Source organism: Pipistrellus hanaki (genome assembly GCF_964339955.1).
Source record: "Pipistrellus hanaki genome assembly, chromosome: 16".
In the NCBI taxonomy this organism is placed as follows: Eukaryota; Metazoa; Chordata; class Mammalia; order Chiroptera; family Vespertilionidae; genus Pipistrellus; species Pipistrellus hanaki.
This window is the reverse complement of record NC_140518.1, coordinates 27,481,893-27,507,964: the sequence shown is the minus strand read 5'-3', so window position 1 is coordinate 27,507,964 and position 26,072 is coordinate 27,481,893. Positions and strand designations below refer to the sequence as shown.

At 49.0% G+C, this 26,072-nt stretch overlaps 1 protein-coding gene across 2 annotated transcripts in view; it reads left to right on the top strand.

The window, feature by feature from the left end:
- The window catches only part of ASIC2 (acid sensing ion channel subunit 2), a gene marked incomplete at its 5' end in the record, with an annotated part of 210,497 nt that overhangs the window by 137,794 nt on the left and 46,631 nt on the right, over window positions 1–26,072 (top strand). For both annotated transcript variants that reach the window (XM_084862751.1, XM_084862750.1), the window contains 2 exons: window positions 1,506–1,656; window positions 17,606–17,733. In XM_084862751.1, coding sequence (XP_084718877.1) covers window positions 1,506–1,656; window positions 17,606–17,733 — 279 coding nt within the window. The remainder of the gene's footprint in view (window positions 1–1,505; window positions 1,657–17,605; window positions 17,734–26,072) is intronic.

The following is a 26,072-nucleotide window of genomic DNA, read 5'->3' as shown; positions in this document are numbered from 1 at the left end:
AACAGGCACTCAGGCAATGACCCACTGAAGGTAGCAACGCCCTAGACCCTTCATCTCCTCTTACAAGTGGGGAAACTGAGGGAGGCTGGTATAAAGGAAGGATCGGGTTGAGCTAGGAGTCCGTGTCCCAGATGGATACATCCTTGCTGCATAGCCTTGGGCAGGTCACTCCCTCTCTCCAGGTCTCTCATTTCCTTACCAATGAAGTCAGGCGGGCGGGCAAGATCATCTCTGAGGTCCTCCTTTAGCCCTCATACCGGGTCCTCACCCTCGGAAGCTCAAAGAGGGTCGATTCCTTTATCAGTGCCACACAGCATGTCTGTGTCAGGGCTGGGAGCACAGGTGACTCCAGGAGTAGACAGCATATTCTAACTCCAGCCCGATATTCTGAAGTTCAAGTGGCAGATGGAGGGGGAGGGGAGCTAGGATTTCCGGTGATCTGGTGCTAAGCTGGAGTGTACTTCTCCTTACAAATGCCATTATAGACAGGAAGATTCATATTACAAACCATTTTGGAACCAAAGTGGTTATTGGTGGGTCTACAGAGAAAACCTCTATTGGAGCAGCCCTGAAGTCACTCTGGGTATGTTCAATCCGGCAGTAGGCGTACTCACTAGAAAATGCTCTGGTCCATTCATCATAGCTATCCCTAAGAGCATCTCTCTGGGGGACAAGTTCGTTAGCCAACTTCAGTGGCTACATACAGTAATGATGATAAAGCTCAGTTCTTTGAAAAATCATGTTCCGGCTGTCTCCACCACGGAGCCAGGAGAGTAGGGCCTGTCAGTTTTGAAATAGTTCACCTGCCAGGGAGGGACTCGGAGCCATTTCGTTCAGTGGAGAAACAGGTGGACTCTGTTGTTTGGCTGACCCTTCCTATAGATTGTGGAGGCGGGTGGTAGGGCTTGTGCTGCTTTGCCATCCCCAAATCCTTGCTCATAGTAGGGCCACGTGCATGTGATAGAAAAAGCCAGGCAAAAAGAAAGAGGATATGACCCCTTGGCAAGTAGTGATGCTATTTCTGGGAATAAGAATGCGGGGGGGGGGGGGGGGGGCTACCATGTTTGGGGGAGGGGTTGGCTGAGGAAGATTTGTTCCCACTGTGACATGTGAGTGTCCAGGGTCTGTGGTCCCCTGGAGGTCATACTTATTAGGCAGTGGGATCAGTATGTCTGGAGCTCAGGAAAGATCTCAGGGCAGGAGGTGCAGATTGGAAGGTTAAGAGCTGACTACCAATGTGGACAGAAGGGGCATTCAGAAGGAGAAGAGACCGGATGCCATTGCCACAGACCCAGAGGGTGTCCAGATTCGTTCTTTCCTGCCAGAATCCCATGGGGCAAAAGTCAGGCCATTAGTCAGCGTGAGGAATCCTTGGTCCCTGACTGGGGTTGATGGTGGTGGGTGTGGGGACTCTGGCCGGTTGTTGGATTTCTGGGGTCTCACCTGTCTCTGGAGCACAGTCTGAAGTCACCCATGTGCTTCTCTCTCTCTCTTCTCTCCTTCAGGTGTTTACAAAATATGGGAAGTGTTACATGTTTAACTCAGGCGAGGATGGCAAACCTCTGCTCACCACGGTCAAGGGGGGGACAGGCAACGGGCTGGAGATCATGCTGGACATTCAGCAGGATGAGTACCTGCCCATCTGGGGAGAGACAGGTGAGCTGGGCACAGGGACCTGGGCAGTGGGGAGTGGCGGCGGGGAGCAGGACTTTGAAGACTGATTTGCTCCGAGTGGGCTGTCTTGGCCCACCTATGAAGGACTGATCTCTGCCAAGGGGTTGGTGGCCTGCCGGTGAGTGGTAGGGATGCCCCTGGTATGAGGTGTTTTTTGTGTGTGTTTTTTGTTTGTTTGTTTGTTTTTTTAATTTCACAGATGGGAGAGGGGTAGGTGATGGGAGTGTTGGAAAGCCAGTAGGGTGAGAAGTGTTGGGAGGGGACATGGAGGAAGGTTCAAGTCCACAAGTATGGTTGGGAGGTGACCGGCTTGATTTCAGGAGGAGGAAAGGATAGGCCAGCCCCTCCTTCTCCCAGTCATACTGAATCTCCCACCCCAGTCAGAAGGCCCAATGGGAAAGAAAGCAGACTTCTTTCTCTGGAACAAGGTGGAGGGGCTGTGAAGTGTTGGACATCCAAAGGATATGGGCTCATGGGCCCCACACCACGCCCTGGGGGCCTAAGCTTTATTCATTTATTTAGTCAACAAATAATTCATTTACCATATATGCTACCTCATGCTTTGTACCAAAGTCAGACCATTAAGGTGCAAAAGGCTGATTCCTTGATCACAAACTAGAAGAGGAGACACACTATGGTAGTGACCCCAGTGTTGCTGGTGCTGTGCTCGCCCCTGGACGGGGGAGGTGGGAGGGTTGGGGGAGGAGAGGAAGGTGTGGGGAAAGCACCCTAGAACATGCAGCATCTGAATGGGATCTCAGGATTGTCCTGGGTCCTCATAAGAAGGGTGTGGATAGAGGAGAGGGCGATGTGAAGGCAGAAGCAGAGATGGAGTGATGCAGCCCAGGGATGCTGGACTCAGCTGGAATTCCACCAGCTGGAGAAAGTAAAGAGGTGCCCAGGGAGGGGACTGTGGATGCAAAAGACCCAATAAGACTGATGCTGTGTTCAGGGCATCAAGGTTAGGAGTGGAGAAGGGGCTCACAGGATGGGCCTGAGGAGGGACCAGAAGGAAGGATGGAGGGGAGAGAAGCCCCCAGCAGGAGGGAGGCCAGGGCCCTCAGGGTGGAGCTGAGGAGTGTGTGTGTGTGTTGGGGGGTGGGGGGAGAATCAGGGGGACATAGAGGTCAAGCAGCCCCGGCCCCACTTTCTGCAGCCCCCACCCCGTGATTCCTGCAGCCAATCCTGCCCCTGCCAGTAGGGTGAGGGCTTCTGAGGCAGCAAAGGCTCCCACTCCAGGGCTCACTGAGCACAGGCTCCAAGCTCTCTCCCCTCCACCATGCTCTCCCTTCCTCCCGGCATCCTCGCTTGCGCACCCTGCTAGGGAGAGCTCACCTCACACTGGTTCGTCAGTTTTCTCCTCCAGCTGAAAGGTACAATGGCCACCACACACATCATTCCAGGTTCTTCTGTCTCCTGGCAGCTCCCCCTGCTCCTGGCCTTCAAACCCCCTGCTGTTGTTCAGGGACATTTAGTTGATCCCACCCACTCTTCTACATGCAGGGCTCTTCCCCGCCCCCCTTCTACATATGCAGTGCCCCTCTCCTCCAGCAGGGGGATAAAGGTGTGTGTTCCCACTAAGCTCTGAATGCTGACCCGCAGAGCAGAGCCCTGCTCTCCAGAACATCCCGGAGGACAGCCTGCATCTGATAGTCCTGGGTCCTGGGAGCCGGATCTTGGTTTAGAGAGAGACGCTGCCTCGTAAATTCCAGGACATATTTGCTTATTGGATTTCCTGTGGAAAAGGATAGAAATGAGGACGTAAAAGTGAGTCCTGCTCCCAAGGTGGGTGACGTGGCTAGGCCTAGGTCACCCTAGCCCACCTTGGACCCAGGAGACAGTCCCCGTCCTCCCTTTCTAAGCTGCATAGCCCCACAGATAATACCTTGGTTCTTTGTCCCTCCTACCACCTCTCAATCCCCGGAGAAAGGAGCCCAAGTCCTCACAGGAGATATTGGGGCGGTGATTGAGGAATTATTGGAAATATGTCTGCAGAGGGAGTGGCCACTAGGGCTTGATGACAGAGGCAGGGTCGTGGGGCGGGAAAGTAGCATCAGAGAGACAGACCCGAGATCCACCCTGCAGCTCTCCCATTGCTCCCGGTGCGGCTGAGGATGCGGGGGTGAGCCTCAGTGACCTCCTCCATAAAGTGGAGATCACTAAAGCAAACAGAACCCATCCCCATGACAAAGATGGCTGAAGGACCAAATGAGAGCTCTCGGCCAAGTGTGAACAGCGCGGAAGCATGATCATGACGGCCTGTAGCTGGGGGACAGGGGGAGGGGGAGGGTGGGGGGGGGGTGTCACACGGCCCCAGAGGCAGAGAGCATCACCAAAGTCTCACAGCTGTAACAGGAGGCCTCCACCACCTCAACATCTGGGCGTCCCATCTGCTCAAAGCAGCCTCTGCTAATTCTTGCCCTGCCTCGTGGACAGCTTCGTCTCTCATGAGTTTAAGGAAGAAGTGGGGGGAACCACCCCTCTGGGTGTAATTCTGACATAGGAGGGACCTTGGGCACCCATAGGTAAATTAGGAAAAGGCACCCCCATGGGGTTGACCCAGACCAATGGGCTCATGCTGAGCGAATAGAGGGTGACTGTGAAAATGATCAAAAGTGCCCTTTTCTCTGGGCTGACAGCGCCCTGCACAAGGATGCCCCTGGGCCAAACCTCCTTGCACAGGGCATCCTGGAAATATGCCCTTTTAAGGAGGGCAGGCTCCGTCACACGTTGGCCTGGTCAGTGTGCCCCTAGGCGGGCCCTGTAGAATGCCAGGCTTTTGGGATCGTATGGGCTCCAAGAATACAAAAGCCCTGGGAAACTCTGGTTAGACCAGGCAAACACAGGCATGCATGGCAGGAAGGCTTTCAGACGCTCCCATGACTCCTCCGAGACAGCTGTATCCCATGCTGCATTTATTTCCCAGATGCCTTTGAGTGAAAACCTCTTTTCTCATGGAGGAGCTTACAAAATAGAAAAAGGACCGAAAAGCTGTCCTAGACTGTGGACATGTGGCTTTCATGGCCAGCATTGTCTAAAGGAAATTAAACCGAAGGCAGGTGGGAGGTTGTTAAAAGTGAAACTCTGTGTAGATGCCTCGGAGAAACTTCAAAGAAACTTCTGCAGTGGGTTATCTAAGATGCACATGAGAGAAACCAGATTCAAACGAGCTTAGGCATGAAAGGAATCGTGTTGCCCCAGAATCCAAGGCAAACTTCAACAACCAAACAGCGGGAGGGCAGGGAGGCAAATTCTGAAACAACTGAAACTGGAACGGAGGGCTCAGCCCCCCTCCCATCTCTCCCTCCTTCTCTGGCCTCTCCTCTCTCAGAATCCCTTCATTTCTCTCTCACCGGAAACAGGCTTTTTTCACACATTTTTTTTCACACACATGGTTCCCAGTAGTTTTACATTTTTACACACCCTACCACCAGCAAGAGACTGTTCTGAGTCTCTCGCTGATCCCGTATTTAAAAACAAAACAAAACAAAACAAAACAAAACAAAACAAAACAAAACAAAAAAAATGGGGAGGGCATCATTGGTCCAGCTCAGTCTGATGCCTGCCCCTCGACCAATCAGTGACCAGGGAGTGAGTTCATGGAAGGACAGGAGAGCCCTAAGGAAGCTGGGGAGATAAAAGCTGGAAGGAGTTCCCACAAGAGATTGTCTCACGAATGGCCATGCTGGGGGAGGTAGGGATCAGGGTGAGGGTGATAGGTGGGAGTGGGTTACACCTGAAGAAACCAGAATCAGTGTACAAAGAGCTCTATTTTTTTTCTTTAATAAACTTATTTTTTTCTTTTTAATTAATTTTTAAAGAGGAAGAGAGAGAAAAAAAATTGATTTGTAGTTTTACTTATTGATGCATTCATTGGTTTAATCTTGTATGTGTGTCCCCAACCAGGGATCTAACCCGAGCCCTTGGCGTATCTTCTCGATGCTCTAATCAATTGAGTTACCTGCCCAGGTCCTGTACAAGGAGCTCTTTAGGGAACCCAATTTCTGGATAGATAGGCTCCAGTAGGGTCACTTCCTTTCTTGTCTCCTTCTATCCTTCATTCACGCCTTGGCACAATGTATTTTTATCAAATGTTATCTCCTTGTTTTCTTCAAATCCTAGTATTGTAGGAAAAAGAATTTGCTATTAAACGAAGGTATAACTTTCAGACTCTATGCTCTAATAGAAGTATATATCTGCCCCCTTATTAATCCCCTCTGTCTCATCACCTCCTATTTTGTCCCCTTGTTCACTTGGGTCTAGCCACACTGGCTTCCCTGTGGTTTCTGGGACATTCCAGGAACACTGTCACTTTAAGGCATCTGCATTCTCCATTCCTTCCTCCTAGAATTCTCTCCGCTCAGACTCATGTGACTAATTGCCTCATCTCCATCAAGTCTTTGCTCAGTGAGGCCTACCTTGGCCACCTTATTTAAAATTGCACTCCACCCCACTCCTCGCCTCCCTTCATCGACTCTGCTTCCTTTTCGTTATGGCATGTGTCACCTTCAAGTATACCATATGATTTACTTTTTTTTTTTTCTTGTTTCTCCCCTTTTACTAAAACATATGCTCTAGAGGCTAGATATCTTGGATGTCTGGCTCACTTAACATATGCCAAATTAATAAATACATATTTTGTTGAGAGAGATAAAAAAAAAAAATTGCTATGCACACTGATGGGACCAGAATGAGGGAGACACTAACTTTAATGAGGAGCTACTATGTGCCATGAATATTCTGTCCCAGGAATTCCTCCCAATTACCCTGTTGCCAAGGGTTATAATCCCTTGAAAGACAGAGAAACCAGAGCCCAGAGAGGCTGCATAAGCTTCCTAAGAACACACAACTCGTTAAGTAGTGAAACCAAGCGGAAAATCCACTTGTGAGCCCAAAGGCAGTTCTCCTCTCACTACATTCCTTTCATGTCCAAAATGTGATTATAAAGGCACTCCTGTGAAAGTAGCTCAGGGGAAGAAAAGGTTCAGTGACACCTCTGAATAGAGAATGGCCTATAATGATAGGCCTGCTGATGTTCTTTTCTATTTTGTTCTGTGTTTTGTTTTTGCCCTTTGCAATAGCAGAATCCTTGTGTTGAGCAAACGCTGTAGCACAGCCTCAATATATAAAGCGGAAGAAGGCAGAGCCACTCCAGTTCAACTGGAGGTGGGCGCCCGGTTTGATTTCTCCATGGTCACTGCGGTTGGCCAACCGTGGGACATTCCCTAAGCAAAAGCCCAGGGCTCCAAGGATCCCAGTGTGAAAACCATCGGACGGACTGAGTTATTGGGATGCAAGCAGAGTTGGTTGGTTCTGTGGCTGTGTACCTCACAGAGAACACCTCTCAGCATCATTCCTCCTTCCCCCCAGATGGTGAAGGGAGCCCATGATGTGTCTGCTGAGCTCCAGAGCCTCGGGGAGGCTGACAGTCTAGACTTCTGGTTGAACGTGGTGGGTTGGACATCAGTATTTATGGACACTCCCTCCCCAAACCCACCTAAATGCCAAGGAAGCATTCATTTTTTAAAGGCAAAGTGGATGGAGGAGGAGATTACAGTAGATGTCAGCAAATGTGTAGAAGATGGAAAGCAGATGGTATCTGGCTCACAGAGCCAACGAGACTGGCGATAACAGTCGGCCCTGGGAAACCAACTAAAGCCAATCAATTCTCAGCATAGAAGCTCAAGCAAGGATCAGGGGTTGAAGGCATCAGATTCTCCAGAAGATACGGATGAGCGTTGGAGTTAAAATTGGGAGGATTAATTTAAAATCCGTAAGAGAAGCTGTTAAGTCCTCCAGATATCCTCCCGTGGCCCAAAGCAGCTGGACAAATCTCTCTCCACCTGGAGCTGAAAATAAGATTGAAACAGGAGGGCTCTGGGTTTGGGGAAACTGGGCCAAGCTGAGGGCATGAGTGAGGTGCTGTACAGAAAACAGGGAGACGAGCTGAAATTCGGCTTACTGAGTAGTGAGACCTCCAGCCAAGCTAATGTACCCCCACCAGGCAAACACCAGTATGTTTGGGAATGAGATTCTGGGGAAATCCCTAACGGGAGACACTAACAAGCTCAAGAGAAATGACCCCCACAGAATGGCAGTCTGGAATCTCCAAACAAAACAGCCTGGTTAGCTCCCTCCAGAGTGAGGTCCCTGGGTAAGTCCTCCCCTATATAGGGAATGGCTGCAGCTTTAAGTACCTCTTCACTATGGACAGCCAAAAAGCCAGGGGGAGGGTCTAAAACAAACCACATAAGAAAGAAACGTTGACGAAATAGAGATAATAGTTAATGGCACAAGCTGGAGAGCCAGACAACAGCCTGGGTTCAAATCCCGGCTATCCAATTTACCAGCTGTGTAACCTAGGGCAAGTTACTTAACTTCTCTGGGCTTCATTTCCATTACCTGTAAAATGGCAATAACATTATTATCTGCTCTGTAATGTTGTGAGGAAGATAGAAATGAGTTAATTTTGTAAAGTACTAAGAAAAGTGTCTTCATAATAGTAGGCACTGTGTGTTTGGTAAATGAAAAACATAAATGCAGGGAACAGAAAGAACATCAAACTGTTTTAATTAAAATTCTCAAGAGATAAGAGATGGCACTGCATCCATAAACATGAGCTATTAAATAGGATGCTATTAAAAAGTAACATTCCAAAAAAGAAGTTTTAAAAACTTGAAATTAAAAATATGATTGCAAACATTTTTTTTTTCAAACTCACAGAAGGATTAAAATTGAGGGAATCTCCTGAAAAAGGAAGACAAACAGATGGAAAATGGGAGGAGAAAAAATATGAAAATGAGAGGATAAATCCAAGAAGTCCAACCTCCTACTATTAAGAGTTCTGAATAACAAAACTGAGAGATGGAGGAGAGGATGTTGCCAAAGAAATAACATAAGAAAAATTCCCAGCTGAAGTATGAGATTTTCCATACAAAAGCATTCACCTGTCTGCAGTAAATGGTGATACAAGTCCTGTGTACAATAAATAGCAAAACAATCAGACTAAGACGCATCCATGAAAAAAATCAGGCTAATAGAGATAAACAGAACCCCTTAAAAGTTTCTGGAAAGAAAAAAACAAGTCACATATCTAGGATCTAGAATCAGAATGGCTTGGGACTTCCCAACAGTATCTAAGCCAGAAGACAATAGCACAATGCTTTCCAATTGGAGGTGTGGAAGGGAAGAGGACTTGCTTTTCTAGGATAGAATTATTTTTTTAATCTAAGTTTAGTTGGGAAATCTATAATATTGTATTAGTTGTATTAGTTTCAGGTGTACAATATAGAGAGTCAGCGTTTTTATAGCTTATAATGTGCCCTCCCCCCATTTTAGTAGTCATCTGTCACCATGGAAACAGCACAGTATTACTGACTGTATTCCCCTTTGTCTCTTTCCCCCATTCCTCCACCCTCCTCCCTTCTGATAACCATCCCTTTGCTCTGTTTCTTTGAATCTTGTTTTTGTTTTGGTTTGTTCATTTGTTTTCTCTTCTTATGTTGCACATATAAGTGTCCTTCCCTGTTTGGCTTATTTCCCTTAGCATAATATCTTCTAAGTTCATCCATGTTGTCGAAAAAGGCAAGGTTTCATTCCCTTTCATCGCTGAGTAATATTTCACTGAGTATATATACCACATCTTCTTTATCCATTCATCTATCAATGGACGCCTAGGTTGTTTTCATAACTTGGCTTTTGTAAATAACGCTGCCATGAACATGGGGTGGACACATCTTTTCCCATTAGTGTTTTTATTTTCTTCACATAAATATCCGGAAGTGGCATTTCTGGGTCATATGGTACAATAGATAGATCTTTAGTTTTTGAGTAATTTCCATACTGTTTTCCATCATTGCTGCACCAACTTGCAGTCCCACACCAATGCACAAGGGTTTCCTTTTCTCCACACCCTCGCCAGCACATGCTACTTGCTGACTTTTTTTATAATAACCATTCTGACCGGTGTGAGGTCGTATCTCATTTGCATTTCCCGGATGAGCTAACAAAGAATTCTATATCCAGCAAGCTACCAGTGAAGTGTGAAGGTAGAATTTGGTTTCAAATATATTCCAATATTCAAACATATTTAAATATATTCACAAATATACTTTTTTGATGAGAACATTAAAGTTCTGCTCTCTTAGCAAATTTCAATTATACAATACAGTGTTAGCAACTACAGACATCATGTTTCACATTAGATCCTCTGATCTTACTTTCTCACTGAAAGTTTGTACCTTCTATCAGCCTCTCCCTCCTTCCTTCTTTTTCCCTATTTTTCCCCAGCCCCTTGCTGCCACTTTTCTATGCTCTGTTTCTATGAATTTGACTTTTTCTTTGTCGTTTCTGTGACACGATACCTCGCAAGCCAAACAAAGAGAAAGAAACGGTAAAAAAAATAAATAAATAAATAAATAAATAAATAAATAAAAATAAAAAAAAATTTAAAAAATAGTTACACAAGAAAGAAAGAAGAAGCAGAATCTACCACAAAGCTGGGGGCATGGTCACAGTCATAATCGTGTAAGAGCTGGCCACCCACTTAAACGAAATATCACAAAACGATGTACAGGAAGGTAAAAGGAACATAAACATGGCGGGACATTTCAGGTAAGAAGCCTACATCCTCATCTCCACGGTAGGACTTCAATAGAGAATATATAAACATTTTAGAGACCAGGAAATATCTGTCAAGCAGTTGATGTCCATGAACATATGAAAGGAAATCCCAGGAGGAACAGCTGCCTCTGAGGAGTGGGCCTCGGGTGCGGGGAGAGGTGGAGCAGGGCACGGCTCTTTGTCATGGGCGGTCTTGCCGTCCATTTGGCTTGTAAAATTATGCACATGTATTACTATGATAAAAATTAAATTTAAAATAATCATGAATTTTCCACGTAGCTGGAAGGCCTGAGCAACTATCAAGGGTAGCCCATTCCCTTTTCCCCATCACAGCAAGAGCGGATACAGTTGGTTGCTATGGTTTCTCCAACAGCTGCTCCCGGGGAAAACTCTGGCCTTGACTCCTGGTGCCGAAGGCCTCCCTGGAAGTATAGCTGCAGGCTGTGACCTGAACTTGAAGAGTCCTGAGCACAGGGCCATGCAACAGAGCAGCCTCTATCCTGGAGAAATGATGCTGTGAGTCAGAAGCCTCATTGGAGTCAGCATCCCTTGCACAGCCAGAGGAAACCTGACTTGCATCATTTCGAGAAGACCTGCTAAGTGCTAGGCAGAAAATATATATGCTCCAGTTAAAACTCTCAGCCAGGCCTTAGCTGATTTTGGCTCTGTGGATAGAGCATCAGCCAGCAGTCTAACGGGTCCCAGGTTTGATTCCAGTCAAGGGCCCATACCGGTTGGGGCTTGATCCCTGGCCCTAATCAGGGTGCATGCAGGAAGCAGCCAACTGATTTGTCTCTCTACATTGATGTTTCTCTTTTTCTCTCCCCCTCCCTTCTACCCCTTCTAAAAATCGGTGGGAAAATATCCTCGGGTGAGGATGAACAGCAGTTAAATAAAAATAAATAAAAAATAAAACTCCCAGCCAGGCAGGAGAAAGACTGAGGGGAACATCTCAGAGGTGGGAGAAACAGACCCACTCAGCATTCATGTCTGCCTAGCAAGTAAATCACCAAGAGCACCTACTGTGTCCCAGGTGCACAGGGATACAGATAAAAAGGCCCAGGCCAGGCTTTCAAATTGTTCACCATCTAGGCACCATGTTGAGGCTCCATTTGTGTAACAGATGGATGTCCATTGACCCAGTAGCCCTCATGTAAAGTGCCCAAGGAGTGCCAGGCACTCACAGTCTGGTCAGGGGACATGTGAACAATTAAATGCCATCAAGTGCTGTGACAGATAGAGTAGAGACCGAGCACGGAGGAGGGGACAGTGGGTTCTGGAAGGGAGGAAAGGGTTTCTTGGGGGAGGCTTCAGAGGGAAGATGACCTTTGCTCTTAGTCTCGGGCCTGTTTCCCAGGTGGCTAGGTAGGTGTGGGAATTAGAGAAGGTGTAGGCTGTGGCAGACAAGATGCCAGGCAGAGGGAAGGGAGTCAGGAGCGAAGGCCAAGAACATCCCAGGGTGTCCTGCAGTGGCTGGATCTCAGGATGGGCCCCAGGGCTGCAGAGGTAGGCAGAGGCCAGATCACCACAGCCCTCGTGGGATCTGCTAAACACAGATGTTCTCCTGTGAGTCCTTCTACCCAGAGTGTGGTCCTCCAACCAGCAGCACTGTTGCCCCCTGGGAGCTTGTCAGAAATGCAGACTCTCAGGCCCCACCCAGAATCTGCACTGTAACCACTGGTCTCCAGGTGGCTCACATCCTAGCATGGCACACTCTGAGCTGGACTCCTGTTTCCACCCCTTGGAAATACAATGGCTTTTTAACATCTGGATATTTCTCCCACATCACTTCCGCACAAACACTGCCACGCTTCTTTATATTCCTTGACTGAGGAAATAGTAACAAGAAGTCGCTAGGAGTTCTGTAATGCTTTGAATGATTTTGAATTCTATAATCACGTCGCCATCTATCTACGCGATCTATCCGGCCATCTGGTTATGTATACCTAATTCCCACCATCGGTGTGTGTGAACAGGGTTTTTACAAATGGAATCTTAATCATCCACCAACTTCCCCTGTAATGTCAGAGACAGGACTCTCCCTGGCGGCTCTTCAGGGGTGGTGCCTCCTGCATGCCAGTCGTCCACCCAGACTTATCAGCCTTCCTCACAAGTAATTTATAATCTCTGAGCCTGAATGCACCAGGAAAACTCATTTAAAGAATCCTTGGAATAAATTTTCGGTAATGAGAGCAGACCCAACTCCACCCAGGTTGCCTTCACTGATGTATGTTTTATAAATATTACATTTGAGAGGCGTGTGCTACATCTAGCCACTCTTCTCTGTTGCATAGCTAAGTCCTAACATCAACTGACCCCTTCCCCAACCCGGTACATCATTCTGAAGTATAGAAGGTGCTTCACCTGCATTCTATCTTCTACATACACTCTTAGGACATAGACAGAGCAGTTCTTCATTCAACAGATTACCAGTGGTCGGCAAACTGCGGCTCACGAGCCACACGCAGCTCTTTGGCCCCTTGAGTGTTTAGCAAAGGCCAGCTTAGGAGTACCCTAATTAAGTTAATAACAATGTACCTACCTATATAGTTTAACTTTAAAAATTTTGGCTCTCAAAAGAAATTTCAATCATCGTACTGTTGATATTTGGCTCTGTTGACTAATGAGTTTCTTGACCACTGGATTAGCCCATTAACAGATGTGGTAAGCAAGCCTCTGGACGCTGAATGACTCTCCCAAGACCCCATGGCTAGGAAGTATTGGAACTCAGGCTTCCATCCATAGCTTCTGATTTGGTCCTTGACTCTTTCCACCAAGAGCTAGTGTTGCTTAAAAATTAAAACAGAGCCCAGCCCCCGTGGTTGAGCATCAACCTTTGAACCAGGAGGTCACAGTTTGATTCCCAGTCAGGGCACATGCCTGGGTTGTGAGCTCGATCCCCAGTAGGGGGCCTGCAGGAGGCAGCCAATCAATGATCCTTGAGAGGGCAGGGCAGGGTGAGAATAAACTCCAGACTCCACTGTGGGGCAGGGCGGAGTTATCCTCTATTTTGTGTGACTGTACCCTAGTCCTCACCCAACCAATCAGGGTCAGCCAAAGCAATGACATCACCACTGGTGTAAAACCCCTGGGCTTGGCGAAGTTCGCGCTCTCATCCGCCATGTGGTCGGCCTGTGTGGGACAGAGCCGATGTTAACATGGAAGAGGCTCTCTCGTTAATTGCATCGGACTTGGCTCCCTGCTAATCTTTGGGGAACACGGAATCTCACGGAATCTCACAGAATCTTGGTACAACAATCCTCTCTCACTATTGATATTACTATTGTTACTATATATATATCTCTCTCTCCCTTCCTCTCTGAAATCAATAAATAAATATATATATATATATATATTTTTTTAAGGAAAATTCAAATAAAAGGAAAGGGTTGCCTTGGGCAGCACTTGGTGTAACAGAGGGTAGCATGTTTTTGCTGCAGCGTGTCCTAGGGCCTTTAAAATGCCAGTGTGCTTTGAGGCTCTGCAGGAGGAGCTGGGGTTTGCACCCTCACCCAACTTCCGTAGCCATTTGATAACATCTGGATCAGGAGCTGTTGGTGCGAACACTCAGCTACACCGAGATGCTGCCCGGAACAGACTAATTGCATCGTATCCAGCATGGGGACACGATGTTGATTTTATTTCTTCCAGAAGTTCTCCTGGCGTCTAAATGGCACCTGTGGGCAATCAAGTGTGAGCGTGCCCATCTCTGCGCCGGGTTCGGGTGTTCTTACCTAGGCATGCTGCTCAGCGGGGCCTGTCTGCCAGGGGAGGGGTGGACAGGGAGATTAAGATACACACCACCCAGTTTGAGCCAGGCAGCACTGTGTGGATTCTTTGGTGGTCGTTAGAAAATCCAGCCTCTTCTGAATTGATGTGAGTGCTGACCAGCATGTCTTTTGTTCAGAAATCCCTTTTTCAGGAAATTCCAATGGGAGGCAGTGAGGTTCGGCGACCGGTTCATGATCCCCAGATCACAGGAAGTTATAGCTGAAAACAAACAAAGAGAGCACGCCTTCATTTTGGCAAAGAAGTCAGAGAGGCAATGCAGTGTATCCGAAGTCACACAGCTGTGAAGCAGTGGGCTGTGAACCAAACCAGAGCTGTGATCTCAGAGCCCATATTCCCTCGGCCCTCCTCCCAGGCCGCACCTTAGCCTGCTTGGTTTTCTCTGTAAGAGCCCAGGGAACATGAGGGGCCAAGATGGGCCCCTCCTTGGCCACCCGAGCAGCATGTGGCAGACCCTTCCTACCAGGACTCTCAAGGGCTGGGGCTGGGGCCTCGGTCCCCATCATTGTTGCTGTCTCATGCTCAGTGAGCTGTGTCCTAAACTTGGAGATGAGCGAGCACAGGCTGCCAAGCCCACTATAAATTCCTCCTCCCCTCCAACCCTAACCAGCATGGAGCCTCATTGGCTTGTCCTCGGGACCACCACCTCTTCTAGCCAACTGACAAAGGGCAAGGAGGGTCAGGGGTCAAGGGACCTGGCTCCTGGGCTCTGCTCAGCCCCCACTTGTCATGTGCCAGTGACCACTGTCTTCTCTGTGAACCTCAGTGTTCTCGCCTGAAAGATGAGAGGTTAGTTGAATTTAAAAGTGTCATAGGCTCTCCTCACTCCAAAATCCTATGCATCCATGAGTCATAGACCCCAAGCCTGGGCCTGCCCTTTATTTTCTCTCTCTCTCTCTCTCTCTCTCTCTCTCTCTCTCTCTCTCTCTCTCTCTCTCTCTCACACACACACACACACACACACACACACACACACATTCTGGTCCCCTACCTAGACCACCATTGACTGAACCCAACCAGAAGCAGAGGGCGAGAGAGCCCAACAGCACAGTCTCTGCCAGGGTGGCTTCCAGGGAGAGCACAGTGGAGAGGAGTGGCCAGGGGACAGACAAACGGAAGCGATCCTGCATAGAGGACCCCCACAACCCCACCACCACACGGCAGGCCTCCCTCCCCACTTCTTCCAAGCTGGCCATCCCGACCACTGTCACAAAGTCAGCCTCGTCTGGCATAAAATTGCCCGGTATCAGGCACCACCCCGCCTCAGCCTAGATACAGTGGTCTGCAAACTCATTAGTCAACAGAGCCAAATATCAACAGAACAACGATTGAAATTTCTTTTGAGAGCCAAATCTTTTCATCCATAAACTTCTTCTAACGCCACTTCTTCAAATAGACTCGCCCAGGCCGTGGTATTTTGTGGAGGAGCCACACTCAAGGGGCCAAAGAGCCGCATGTGGCTCGCGAGCCTAGAACATTTCTCCGTATTTTCCGAGCAGCTTCCCTTCCCACTTCTCTCCAGTGTTTATTTCCTCGGCGTGTTTCCTGTAATTTGCAGAGATGAAAGATTTAAGCTGCTTTAATTGCGATGTACATGTACTTTCCCTGCCCCATTATGCATCCTGCCCATCAGGCTCCCTCTCCCCACCTCCCCTCGCAGAGCCCTCTCCTCTCTGCATGAGCAGAAAACACGGTACACCTCACCTCCTGCCACCGTGGCTGTGCTCCTGAGAAATGAGGGAGACCCAGCCTCTGCAGGTTGAACAAGCTGCACCGCCCTCCCCCTGATTCAACATCATCTCTCATGCTAAGCTGTCTGGGTGTCAGCCTGGTCCCAATTAACCAGGTCCCTAACACTGTGTGTGTAGTAACTTCCCCGTTCTGCGTGCTCTCGCTCGCTCCCCGGGGCTTTGAGTCCTGGTATCCCTGATGTGTAAACAAATCCTTCCCTGCACTGGGGCCGGCTCCGTGCTGAATCATTTAGTGGGGAGAGGACAGTGAGAATGTGAGTACTTCAGTCCAGCACCAAGCGGATGATTGCAGGGCTGGCTTCCTGATGTGCGGCCCATATTGTCACAGGTCCCCATGCTCAGAAGGGTTTCATGTTCTGCTACGGCTGTCTTACCCCCCAGTGCTGTTTAAGGAAGGGGCCCCGCATTCTCATTTGGCCTGGGGACCCACAAGTTGTGTGGGTGGTCCCAGCTACTGCTGCTGTTGTTGCCGCTGCTGTTGTTCGGTGAGCGGCCCTTCTGCATCTCAGCAGGTGAGACCTCCCGAGGCCGGGACATGGGAGGGAGCCTGTTGCTAGGCAGCGTGTGGCGTGGTGTTGCCCAGTGTCCAGTCAGACCCTGAGCAGACTCACAGCTGGTCCCAAGGCAGAAAACAGTAGACTCAGCCGAGGACACTTCCTCACTCATCTGCTGCATTCAGCCATGACTGAGCTCTGTTCTGCTCCAGGCGCTGGGCTGGAAGGAATATGACAGTGAAAGCCTGTTCCCTGTCTCCAGCCCTCATTCAGAACCCCAGAGCCATAAAGCAGGGCATCTGCTGGCATGAAATAAACCACATCGCAAAGAATAGAAAAAGAGGGAAAGGGGTGAGGGGAGTGTGAGAAGAGACTGGACAAAGTCGTACACCTATGGATGAGAATAGTGTGTGGGGAGGGTGGGTAAGGGCAGAGAGTGGGGTGGGATCCAGGGGAAGGGAGCTAATAGGGGGGGGGGGGGGAAGAGGAACAACTGTAATAATCAGAACAATAAAGATTTCTTTTTAAAAAGAATAATAATAAAATAAAGAACCTTAAAAAATTAAAAATAAATAAATAAATAAATAAAAGAGTAGTGGATTGTAAGTAAGTCAGGGGACCAGGCTTCTAGCCCTGCCCTGCTCTTACTTACTCTGTGACCTTGGGCGGGTCAGTTGCCCTCTCTGGACCAGATCACTGCTTGCCCAAATGTGTTTGACCTCAAATAACCCAGACCACAATTTCCAGAAATGCAGATTTCTGGGCTTCAAACAACAAAAATGTATTGTCTGGCAGTTCTTGAAGCCAGAGAGTCAGAAGGGGTTTCTCTAGGCTAGCATCTAGGTGTTGGCTGGGCTGCGCTCCTTCTGGAGGCTCCAGGGGAAATCCCTTCCCTTTTCCAGCTTCTGGACGCTGCCTGCATCCCTTGGCTTGTGGCTCCTCCCTGCACCCTCAGAGCCAGTAGCACAGCGTGTTCCCATTCTCTCTCTGACTCTGCTCCTCCTGCCTCCCTCTTACAAGGACCCCGTGATTACACTGGAACCCACGGAGAGTCCCAGATATCCTCCCCGCCTCAAGATCCCTAACTCGCTGTATCTGCACTGTTCCTGTGCCAGGGAAGGTAACCTATTGACAGTTTTCCAGGAATAAGGAGGGGGTCAACTTTGAGGGCTTTTAGTCTGCTGACCCCATGGCCTCTCTAGTGTCCCTTTGAGCATTTCAGTCTCAGCATCTATTGTCTCTGACCCACGTCTCTGTCCCTTTTTGTGCTTCCAGAGGAAACGACGTTTGAAGCAGGAGTGAAAGTTCAGATCCACAGTCAGTCTGAGCCGCCTTTCATCCAAGAGCTGGGCTTTGGGGTGGCACCAGGGTTCCAGACGTTCGTGGCCACTCAGGAGCAAAGGGTAAGTTCCTGGGCTCGCTCCGTCAGGGGTCCTCGCCTCTCAGGCCGCCTGCAGAGGGGTGAGGAGGAGGAGAAATGGGATTCCCACTTCTGGAAGGTTCTGAATCCACCAGGAGGCTGAAGCTCAGTTGGGCTCGGTAAAGGGACTCCCCCTGAAAGTGGAGAAGGTGTCTGCTAACCTTTGTGACCCAATTCTCAGGTGCCACATGCCGGTTCCCAAAAGTGGGTGTGAAGGAAACCTGGCTTATTGTCTTTTTTTACTGAATTGGTTGGGGTTCCATTCTGGAGAGGGTGGGAATATTGGGAGAGGGGTGGGGGGAACAGTACACTCTCTGAGAAACTGCTAATCAGGATTTGATATGTTGCATCACTTGTGTTAATATAATTCAAATTGCCTACACAAAGGCGAAGAAATGGGGTGTCACTCTGGTAATAGAATTAAGTGGAAGGAAGCTTCTTCCATGGGCTCCTGCCTGCTCTCTCGACTTATTGCCAGGGGAAGGCCCCTCCCAGCACCCAGACTGCTGCATCCACCCTGCGTGTCAGTGGAGTGAGGACTGGCCCCGCCTTGTGCCTGACACGGGTTTCACATCTTAGAAGGGAGGCGTTCATGAATTCTCAGTGGGGACTCTTTCTTTCTCCTGTCCCTGGTGTGCCTGCAATAAAAGCGGGAGAAATTATGACTCTAAGGAAGTCCTAAACCAGATCATATGAGACAGTTCTCCCTGGGAGGCCTGGGGCAAGGCGTGAGGGCGGTGAGTGGTGGGGACACTGCTGTCGCGAGTCAGAAAGGGAGAATCCGGGAGAACATGAAGGAGTGATCAGCAAAGAGGTGCACGTAGAACTTACAGGTTCGGCTTGTCTTTAAAATGTGACTCAAATGTGGTCTCTCATCTAGTACTGAGCGGAGTTCGTTAGCCGTTTTATAAAACAGTATTCTGTATTGGAAACTGGGTTTAAATATAGGAGCGGACTGTAGTTCTGAATCTCTGGGGGAAAATTGGTGGTGTAGGCCTCAGAAGTACTTAATGCCTGGGCAGTTGCTGAAGGCCAAGTCCAGCTTCCTCTGCAGCATTGAGCAGATGGGCGGGAGCTTTGAAACCCGGGCAAAGGAGGCTGGGAGGTTGGCCCGGCCTTCCAGGCCCAGGGGCTGAGACAGGTGGTGGGAGCAGAAACGGAGTGTGTGAGGGTGTACGTAAGGTGGAAAGTGAGCTGTGTCCCCAGGAAACCTCCCCGTTAAGGACCAAGGAGGAGGGCAGGAACCAGACAGCGGGGAGCCAGGTTTAGTGCTGAGGATTTGAGTCAGAAAAATAGTCTCGGGCATGTAAAGTACAGCGTAGGGAATACAGTCAATGATGTTGTAATAACTGTGTGTGGTGCCAGGTGGGTACCAGACTTATTGGGGGTGATGGCTTCATAAGTTATACAAATGTCTAACCTCTATGCTGTACATCTGAAACTAACATAATATTGGCTGTCAACAGTAATTGAAAGAATTTGTTAAAAGAGTGAGAGTCCTGGCCAGTGGGCTCAGTGGTTAGAGCATGGCCCCCATACATCAGAGGGTTTGCTTCACAGTCAAGGGCACATACCTGGGTTGCAGGTTCGATTCCTGGCCCCACTCACGGCAAGTGTGGGAGGCAACCAATCAATGTGTCTCTCTCACATCAATGTCTCTCTCTCTCTCTCTCTCTCTCTCTCTCTCTCTCTCTCTCTCTCCCTCCCTCCCCCCCCCCCCCCCCCGCCCACTCCCTCCTATCTACTCTCTAAAAATCAATGGGAAAAAAATATCCTTGGATGAGGATTAACAACAACAACAAACATTTAAAAGAGTAAAAATGCAGTCGAGGGGAGCAGATGGGCAGGCAGTGTGGATGCACCAGAGCCCAAGCGATTAGCCGAGGTGTGCCAGCCCGCCTCCAAGTACTGACAAGCTGGACCCTCATCAAAGCGGCAAGGGCAGACCTGAGCCACTAGCACACTCAATGCACGAGGAAAGAGGGCTCGGCATGAACGGAGCTCAACTCCGACTTGTCCAGAGGTGACCACGGCAGCCGGGGAAGCGACACATTACAGAGAGTGTGGAGGACAGTTGGTCCACCTGAAACCCGTCTGAGTGTCTGGCTGGCGCTCATCCACGTTAGGCCCCACCCTCCCATACACACGGGGAGACAGAGGCCCGTCATCAGGGATTGGCAGGAACAAATAGTCAGTTCTTTGGGCAGCTTTGGGTTTTCTTGGGCAGGGCCTCTGAGGGGTAGGGGGTTAGGCTCAGCCTCAGGATGTAGCTTTGGGTTGTTAGAGACCATGGTAGTGTTTGTTCAGGTCTTTATAGGCCAGTGGTCGGCAAACTCACTAGTCAACAGAGCCAAATATCAACAGGACAACGATTGAAATTTCTTTTGAGAGCCACATTTTTTAAATTTAAACTTCTTCTAACAACACTTCTTCAAAATAGACTCGCCCAGGTCGTAGTATTTTGTGGAAGAGCCACACTCAAGGGGCCAAAGAGCCCCATGTGGCTTGCGAGCCGCGGTTTGCCGACCATGGTTGTAAGCCAATCCTGAGGCAAGAGTCTGGTCCAGGAGACAATCTTGGTCAGTCCCACCTTCTGTGTGTCGTATGAGCAAACCCTCCTCCCTTCAGAAACCCAGGTGTGGCTTAGACAATGACCCGCTGTGTGCGTGAGTCTTGGCCTCTAAAGGTCACTTTCTGACTCGTTGCCCGGGGTAAATGGGACTCTGTGGGCTGGTCACTGTAACGGCCACACCCGTCATGAGTGGCTTACCTGGGCTGATGTCTCTGTCCACATTGCTATCAGCATGAGGGGAGGCGAGTAGCATTCTCTGAACCCGCAGGGTTACTCTGCCTGGCCACTGGCGAAGGTCAAAGGTCAGAGAGAAGGCAGCTCTTGGCAGATGGCCGTTTCTTTGGCCTCAGAGATGCGAGTATCCCTCCCCCATCCCCACTTCCCCTGCATCAGTGACACTGAAGACATTTCTCTACACAGATCTTGTCACGTAGAAATCCACGCAGGAAACCTACATGTTCATGTGGAATCAATTCAATACATTAAAAAATAATAAGTACATAGATAAATAAGTAAAAGGAAATGTCTGGGCTGGGTGGGAAGGTGGAGCCGATGATTTCCACAAATCCTTCCGTTGCTTCCCCTCCCCGGTCTGAAGCAGAGGGACTCCCCACAGTGGGTGGGCGCAAACACATTTCCAGCTTCGCAGGGCAAATTTGTTATTTGCTTTGAAGTATATTCGCAGAAAATCAGCCTCATTCAGACCCGTATTGCCATGATAATTATAACTAATACTAATATATTTCGTTAAACATCTTACAGTCTTCAAAGCATTTCCGCATCGTCTCATTTGATCATTTCATTCATATTAATAGAGAAATACAAAAGCACATCCCGGAGCTAAATCTGATCATCCGTTATGTTTACATGTATATGAAAGAGCGCATTCATAGGAAATAAGACTTGAAGGGAAATAAGCCAAAAGACCCACAATGGGTCGATGATGAATGATTTCTTTTCCTTTCTGGGTTTTTCTTCGTGTTGTATAATGTGGCTTTGTTCGGTTTCTTATTCAGCAAATATTTGTTGAGCACCTACTATGCATGACGTGACAGGGACACTGCGGTGAACACGGCAGAGCCAGGGTCTGTCCTCCTAGAGCCTTCGTAGTCGTGTTTTTTTCTCATAAAGAAAAGGCAGCAATTAAATAATGGGAAGCCAAGTGTCATTTGGGGGTCGGTCCCCCTTTGTACATGTCCATCCTGCCATGAGTACTGGCCTGGCCTACCCAGCAGACCTTGATGTTCAGACGCTGTGTTTCATTGCTTCTAAGGTGCCTGTGTTTTCACATTGTGACGTTTCTGAAACCAGGGCTTGTTCCCCAGTGAGCTGCATCTCACAGTTCTGACCGACCGGCAGTGCTTTTTCTTTCTTGGTGGCACAAAAGATCACAGTGCATCCCACAGTCTAGGGCGTCTGCATGGATCCCATCCCAGGATTCCCCTTCCTAAGGTCAAAGTTCAAGGGAGTTTGAAAGGAGGTCAGGTGACAAGGCTGTGGGGAGCAGAAGGCTCTCCCCTGGAAAGTCGGTGTGAATCGTGCTAGGGAAACTGACTCCTGAGTGAGAGCCCTAGGAGGAACTGGTGACTTACAGGAACCCCGCCATGAACTTTATACAAAGGAAAAGTCCTTCCACATGGGAAAACTCTTCCCACCCGTGCAAAATTACACACGCACGCCTTTCAATATGCTTCCGTTTTCTTTTGTAATCCAGACCAAATCGCCTTTTTAAACTCAGTGTTTGCCCTAACCCCAATTAAGCCAATTGCGGGCAACCTGAGAAATATTCCCCGTCCCTCCCTGACCAGCTCAGCCCCTGCAGAAGCCTCTGCGAGACCCCAGGACCAACTCCCCCGGAGGGAGACAGGCATTGGGATAACGTGCTAGGGGGAGAAGCAGGACCCCAGAGATGAGACAAAAGGTTACTGCTATCTGAGCGCTCACTGCCTGCCGGGCACTAAGCTGTGAGACACTTGTCATGCGTTACCTCATTTAGTCCCACAACCCTTAAAGGGGGACAGCGTTACCTCCATGGTCCAGATGACAGAAAGATAGTTAAGTAGCTTGCTTAAGGTCACATAGCCAGGGGAGGAGCAGGGCTCAGCTTTGAGCCAGATCCCTCTGTAAGGAGAAAACCAGACTGCAACCCTGGGCCTCAGGTTGGCAGCTGCTCCCTGCTCTGCAGGAGCAAATAGCAGCCCTAACGTCAGAAGGGAGGCTCTGGGCATGCTCCTTGTTGTGACCACCATGTGTGGTCACATCACCAACCTGCCTAACACCCTTACATTCCCGGGTTCACTGTAATTTCCAAAATGCCAGCCCTTTAGAAGGGCTTCTGAGACCCTCTTCCACCAGCCCATGCCCCCTCTTCAGCTGCATTATCTGCCTGTGGTTGACCCTCGTGTACCCTACAATTCCAGAACGGAGACCCATTCACCAAATAGCCCACGCTCTTGGGTTTCTGCATGGGTGCTCTTGCACCCACTGTTCCTTCTGCCTGGAACCCCTTATTTGTCTTGTCTGCCTGGCAAAGGTCTCTTCCTATTTCAAAATACTGTTCAAAGAGCATGGTCTCTAAGAATTCCTTCCCAACCATCCAAGGAGCTCCTTACAACACGTTGTGCATTCATTTATTCCTTCAGCAAATGCTCACTGAGCACTGACTGTGCCGGGAATATGAAGACGGGCAAGACCTGGCCCAGCCTCGGAGAGCTCACGGGATGAAGCGGGCTTCTAAGAGACACAAAGCTCTCCTTACAGGACTTGCCTTCCCTTATGCATCACTGCTCCTTACCCCTCTTAGGAACTTCCTGCCTTAGCCTCCCTCAGCCTTGTCTCACCAGAGACTGACAGCTCCCTGAGAGCAAGGCTTGTGTCTGTCAGATGGTACACCCCCAGTGCCTTGCTGTATGTGAGCTCGGGAATTGTGCATTGTGGAAACAATAAACGCACTCAGATGCTCCAATTGCACTCTGTGCTCCAATAGTACTCAGAGGCTGCACGGTAGTGCTCTCCCTGTCTCCGCCAGCCTCCCCTGCCAAGACGCCATTAGAGTCTGCCCTCCGTCTCCCTGAGGCTGTTAAGCCTGCCTGTGATGGATGGTGATATCTGTATCGTTTCTGGCTGCACACTTAGAGACCTTAGTCAAACTAAGAGTAGGGGCTAGAGATACAGATCTGGAAGCCAGCTGTGTACAGGAGAGAAGATGGAGCAGACACGAGGGCCAGGACAGAACTCTGGGATATGGGAAGAATTAGATGAGTAAGTGACTATCTGGGCAAGTGCAAATCTGAGGCCGTCACATGGCGAGAGCACAACAGAAACGGTCTTACTGGTCAGACTCTGCCCCAAGTTTAAGATGATTGCTAACACTGGTGGGACTCCCAATTCCAATTTGATGTCAAAAGACTTACCATCTCTTGCCAAAACCGGTTTGGCTCAGTGGATAGAGCGTCAGTCTATGGACTGAAAGGTCCCGGGTTCGATTCCGGTCCAGGGCATGTACATTGGTTGCAGGCACATCCCCGGTAGGGGGTGTGCAGGAGGCAGCTGGTCGATGTTTCTCTCTCATCGGCATTTCTAGCTCTCTATCTCCCTTCCTCTCTGTAAAAAATCAATAAAATATATTTTTTTTAAAGAAAGAAAAAAAAAAAAGACTTACCATCTCTCACCCCCTACTCAAATACCTGGGTAGTAATTTTTGTTTCCTAAATGTTTATCCATGTATTCATCAAGTATTTTTACCCTCACCTGAGGATATATGTTGCTTATTGATTTGAGAGAGAGAGGAAGGGGGTGGGAGGGAAGGAGAGAGAAAGAGAGAAACATTGATGTGAAAGAAATATTGATCAGTTGCCTTCCATACACACCCTAAATGGGAATTGAATCTGTAATGTAGGTAGGTACCCTGACCAGGAATCAAACTTAAAACCATTTGGTGTATAGGATGAAGCTGCAACCAACTGAGTCACCCAGCCAGGGCTCATCAAATATGTAATCCACACCTTGACCTTGCCCATGCTTCTTGGTAGGCCTGCAAAGGAACCTGGAGATCCTGGTTGTTGGTTGGCCACCAGCTTCATAGTCCAGGACATTCTCTGGAACACATGGCCCTGGGTTTATAGTTGAGGGTAACAGGAATATCTTGTGGGTTCAGGGTTGGAAATCACTACCCAGAGGTGTCTCGATCTCACCAAGAACCCTTTCCACTACCCGCTGGAACTTTTGGGATGAGAAGGATTGCGGTTCCACAGCCTGGACTCGGGGTTGGTCCCTCACTGGAGCTGTAACCAAAGTCCCGTGAGAAAGCCCATCATCTCACCACACGCTGCATCGAACGGCTCCCCGCTGGCCTGGTCGGGGCTGCAGATGAAGGCAGACACTGGTGGCCTCAATGAGGTCATTGGCAGGATGTGGGAGCACAGTTGGCCTCTGCAGAAGCCTTTGTCTTTGATGGAGGTTAGACCAGATTTCCAACATCTGGAGGGACTCCCTCCATGGCTCACCTCAGGAAACAGAGTCCTCCACCGCAAACAAAAAAGGCCCAAATTCCTCTCCCCGGTCTGTTTAGGGCAGCTCCCCTCAAACTCCCCAACACATCTTTGTGAGTGCCTTTCATAAGAGAGGCTCATTGTCAATGTGGCACCCAACTAAGGGATCCTTAATATCAGTGTCTCCATGGGCCCCGTTAGAAATGGAGGTTTGCCGGGTTGTTATGTTCAAGGCAGGGGGTGATTTTGTTACACGTGCCTTGAGCAGTGTTCAGACTGCCAAAGCAGGAGCCTCGTCATACTGCGGCGGCATCCAGCTCTGCTCCAGGAAGCACCAGGGAGGCGTGGGAAGCCGGAACACCCCGCGGTGTGGCCATTCGCTCCACGATCAACAGAGGACATTGTTTCCCATAAACAGATGAAAATAGCAATCAATTAGGCATCTACTAGCTTAGCTGCTCTATCCCTTGTTACCACTCAAAGTAGAAATATCTTCAGATCGCCACATGGTTTTAACAATAGTTGGGTTTTCACCATTTTTTTCCTACGGTGAGAACTTGTTTTTATGAAGGCGGAGGGATGGCAAGGAGTGGAGGAGGGAAGAAAACTGTGATTGGCTGGGATAAGGCAATGTGCTCAGCTCTGCTGCGGGGAGAGAGGGGCGAGGGGAGGTGTGGGGAGTGTGCACATACAATATGCTCAAGTCTTAGAGGGAGGTAGCATTGCTCCATCCTGCCTCTCCTCTCCTTTCCTTCCAACAAAGAGTCTCCAGAGCGTTCTCTAGACTTACTTGTCTCCACCTCCTCACCTTCCTTTCACTCCCCATTCCACCTCTAGCACACCATTGAAACTCTTCTTTGTCAAGATCATCCATGGAGTCTTTACGACTAAACCCAATCTCTGTTGATAAGGATGCTGCTCACTTCTCAGGCTTCATCCCACCGGGTTGCTCGGCAGCATGTGGATGTAACTATGCCTCCCTATGACATTCTTCTCCACCCTGCTCTGGGTTTTTTTGTTTGTTTGTTTGTTTGTTTGTTTGTTTTTGTTTTTGTTTTCTCTCGCCTCTCTACCTGCTCCTCTTCGTCCTCTTCAAAAGCAGTTCTTTTCTATTCGTCCCTGAAAGGATGGGCACTCCAGCTGATGTTTCTGTCCTCTCCTAGTCTGCATTGTCCTTGAATGAGTTTGGCCTTGACCGTGACTTTCACAGTTGCTACCCCCAGCCCAGATCTCTTTCCAAAGCTCTAGGCCTAACAATAC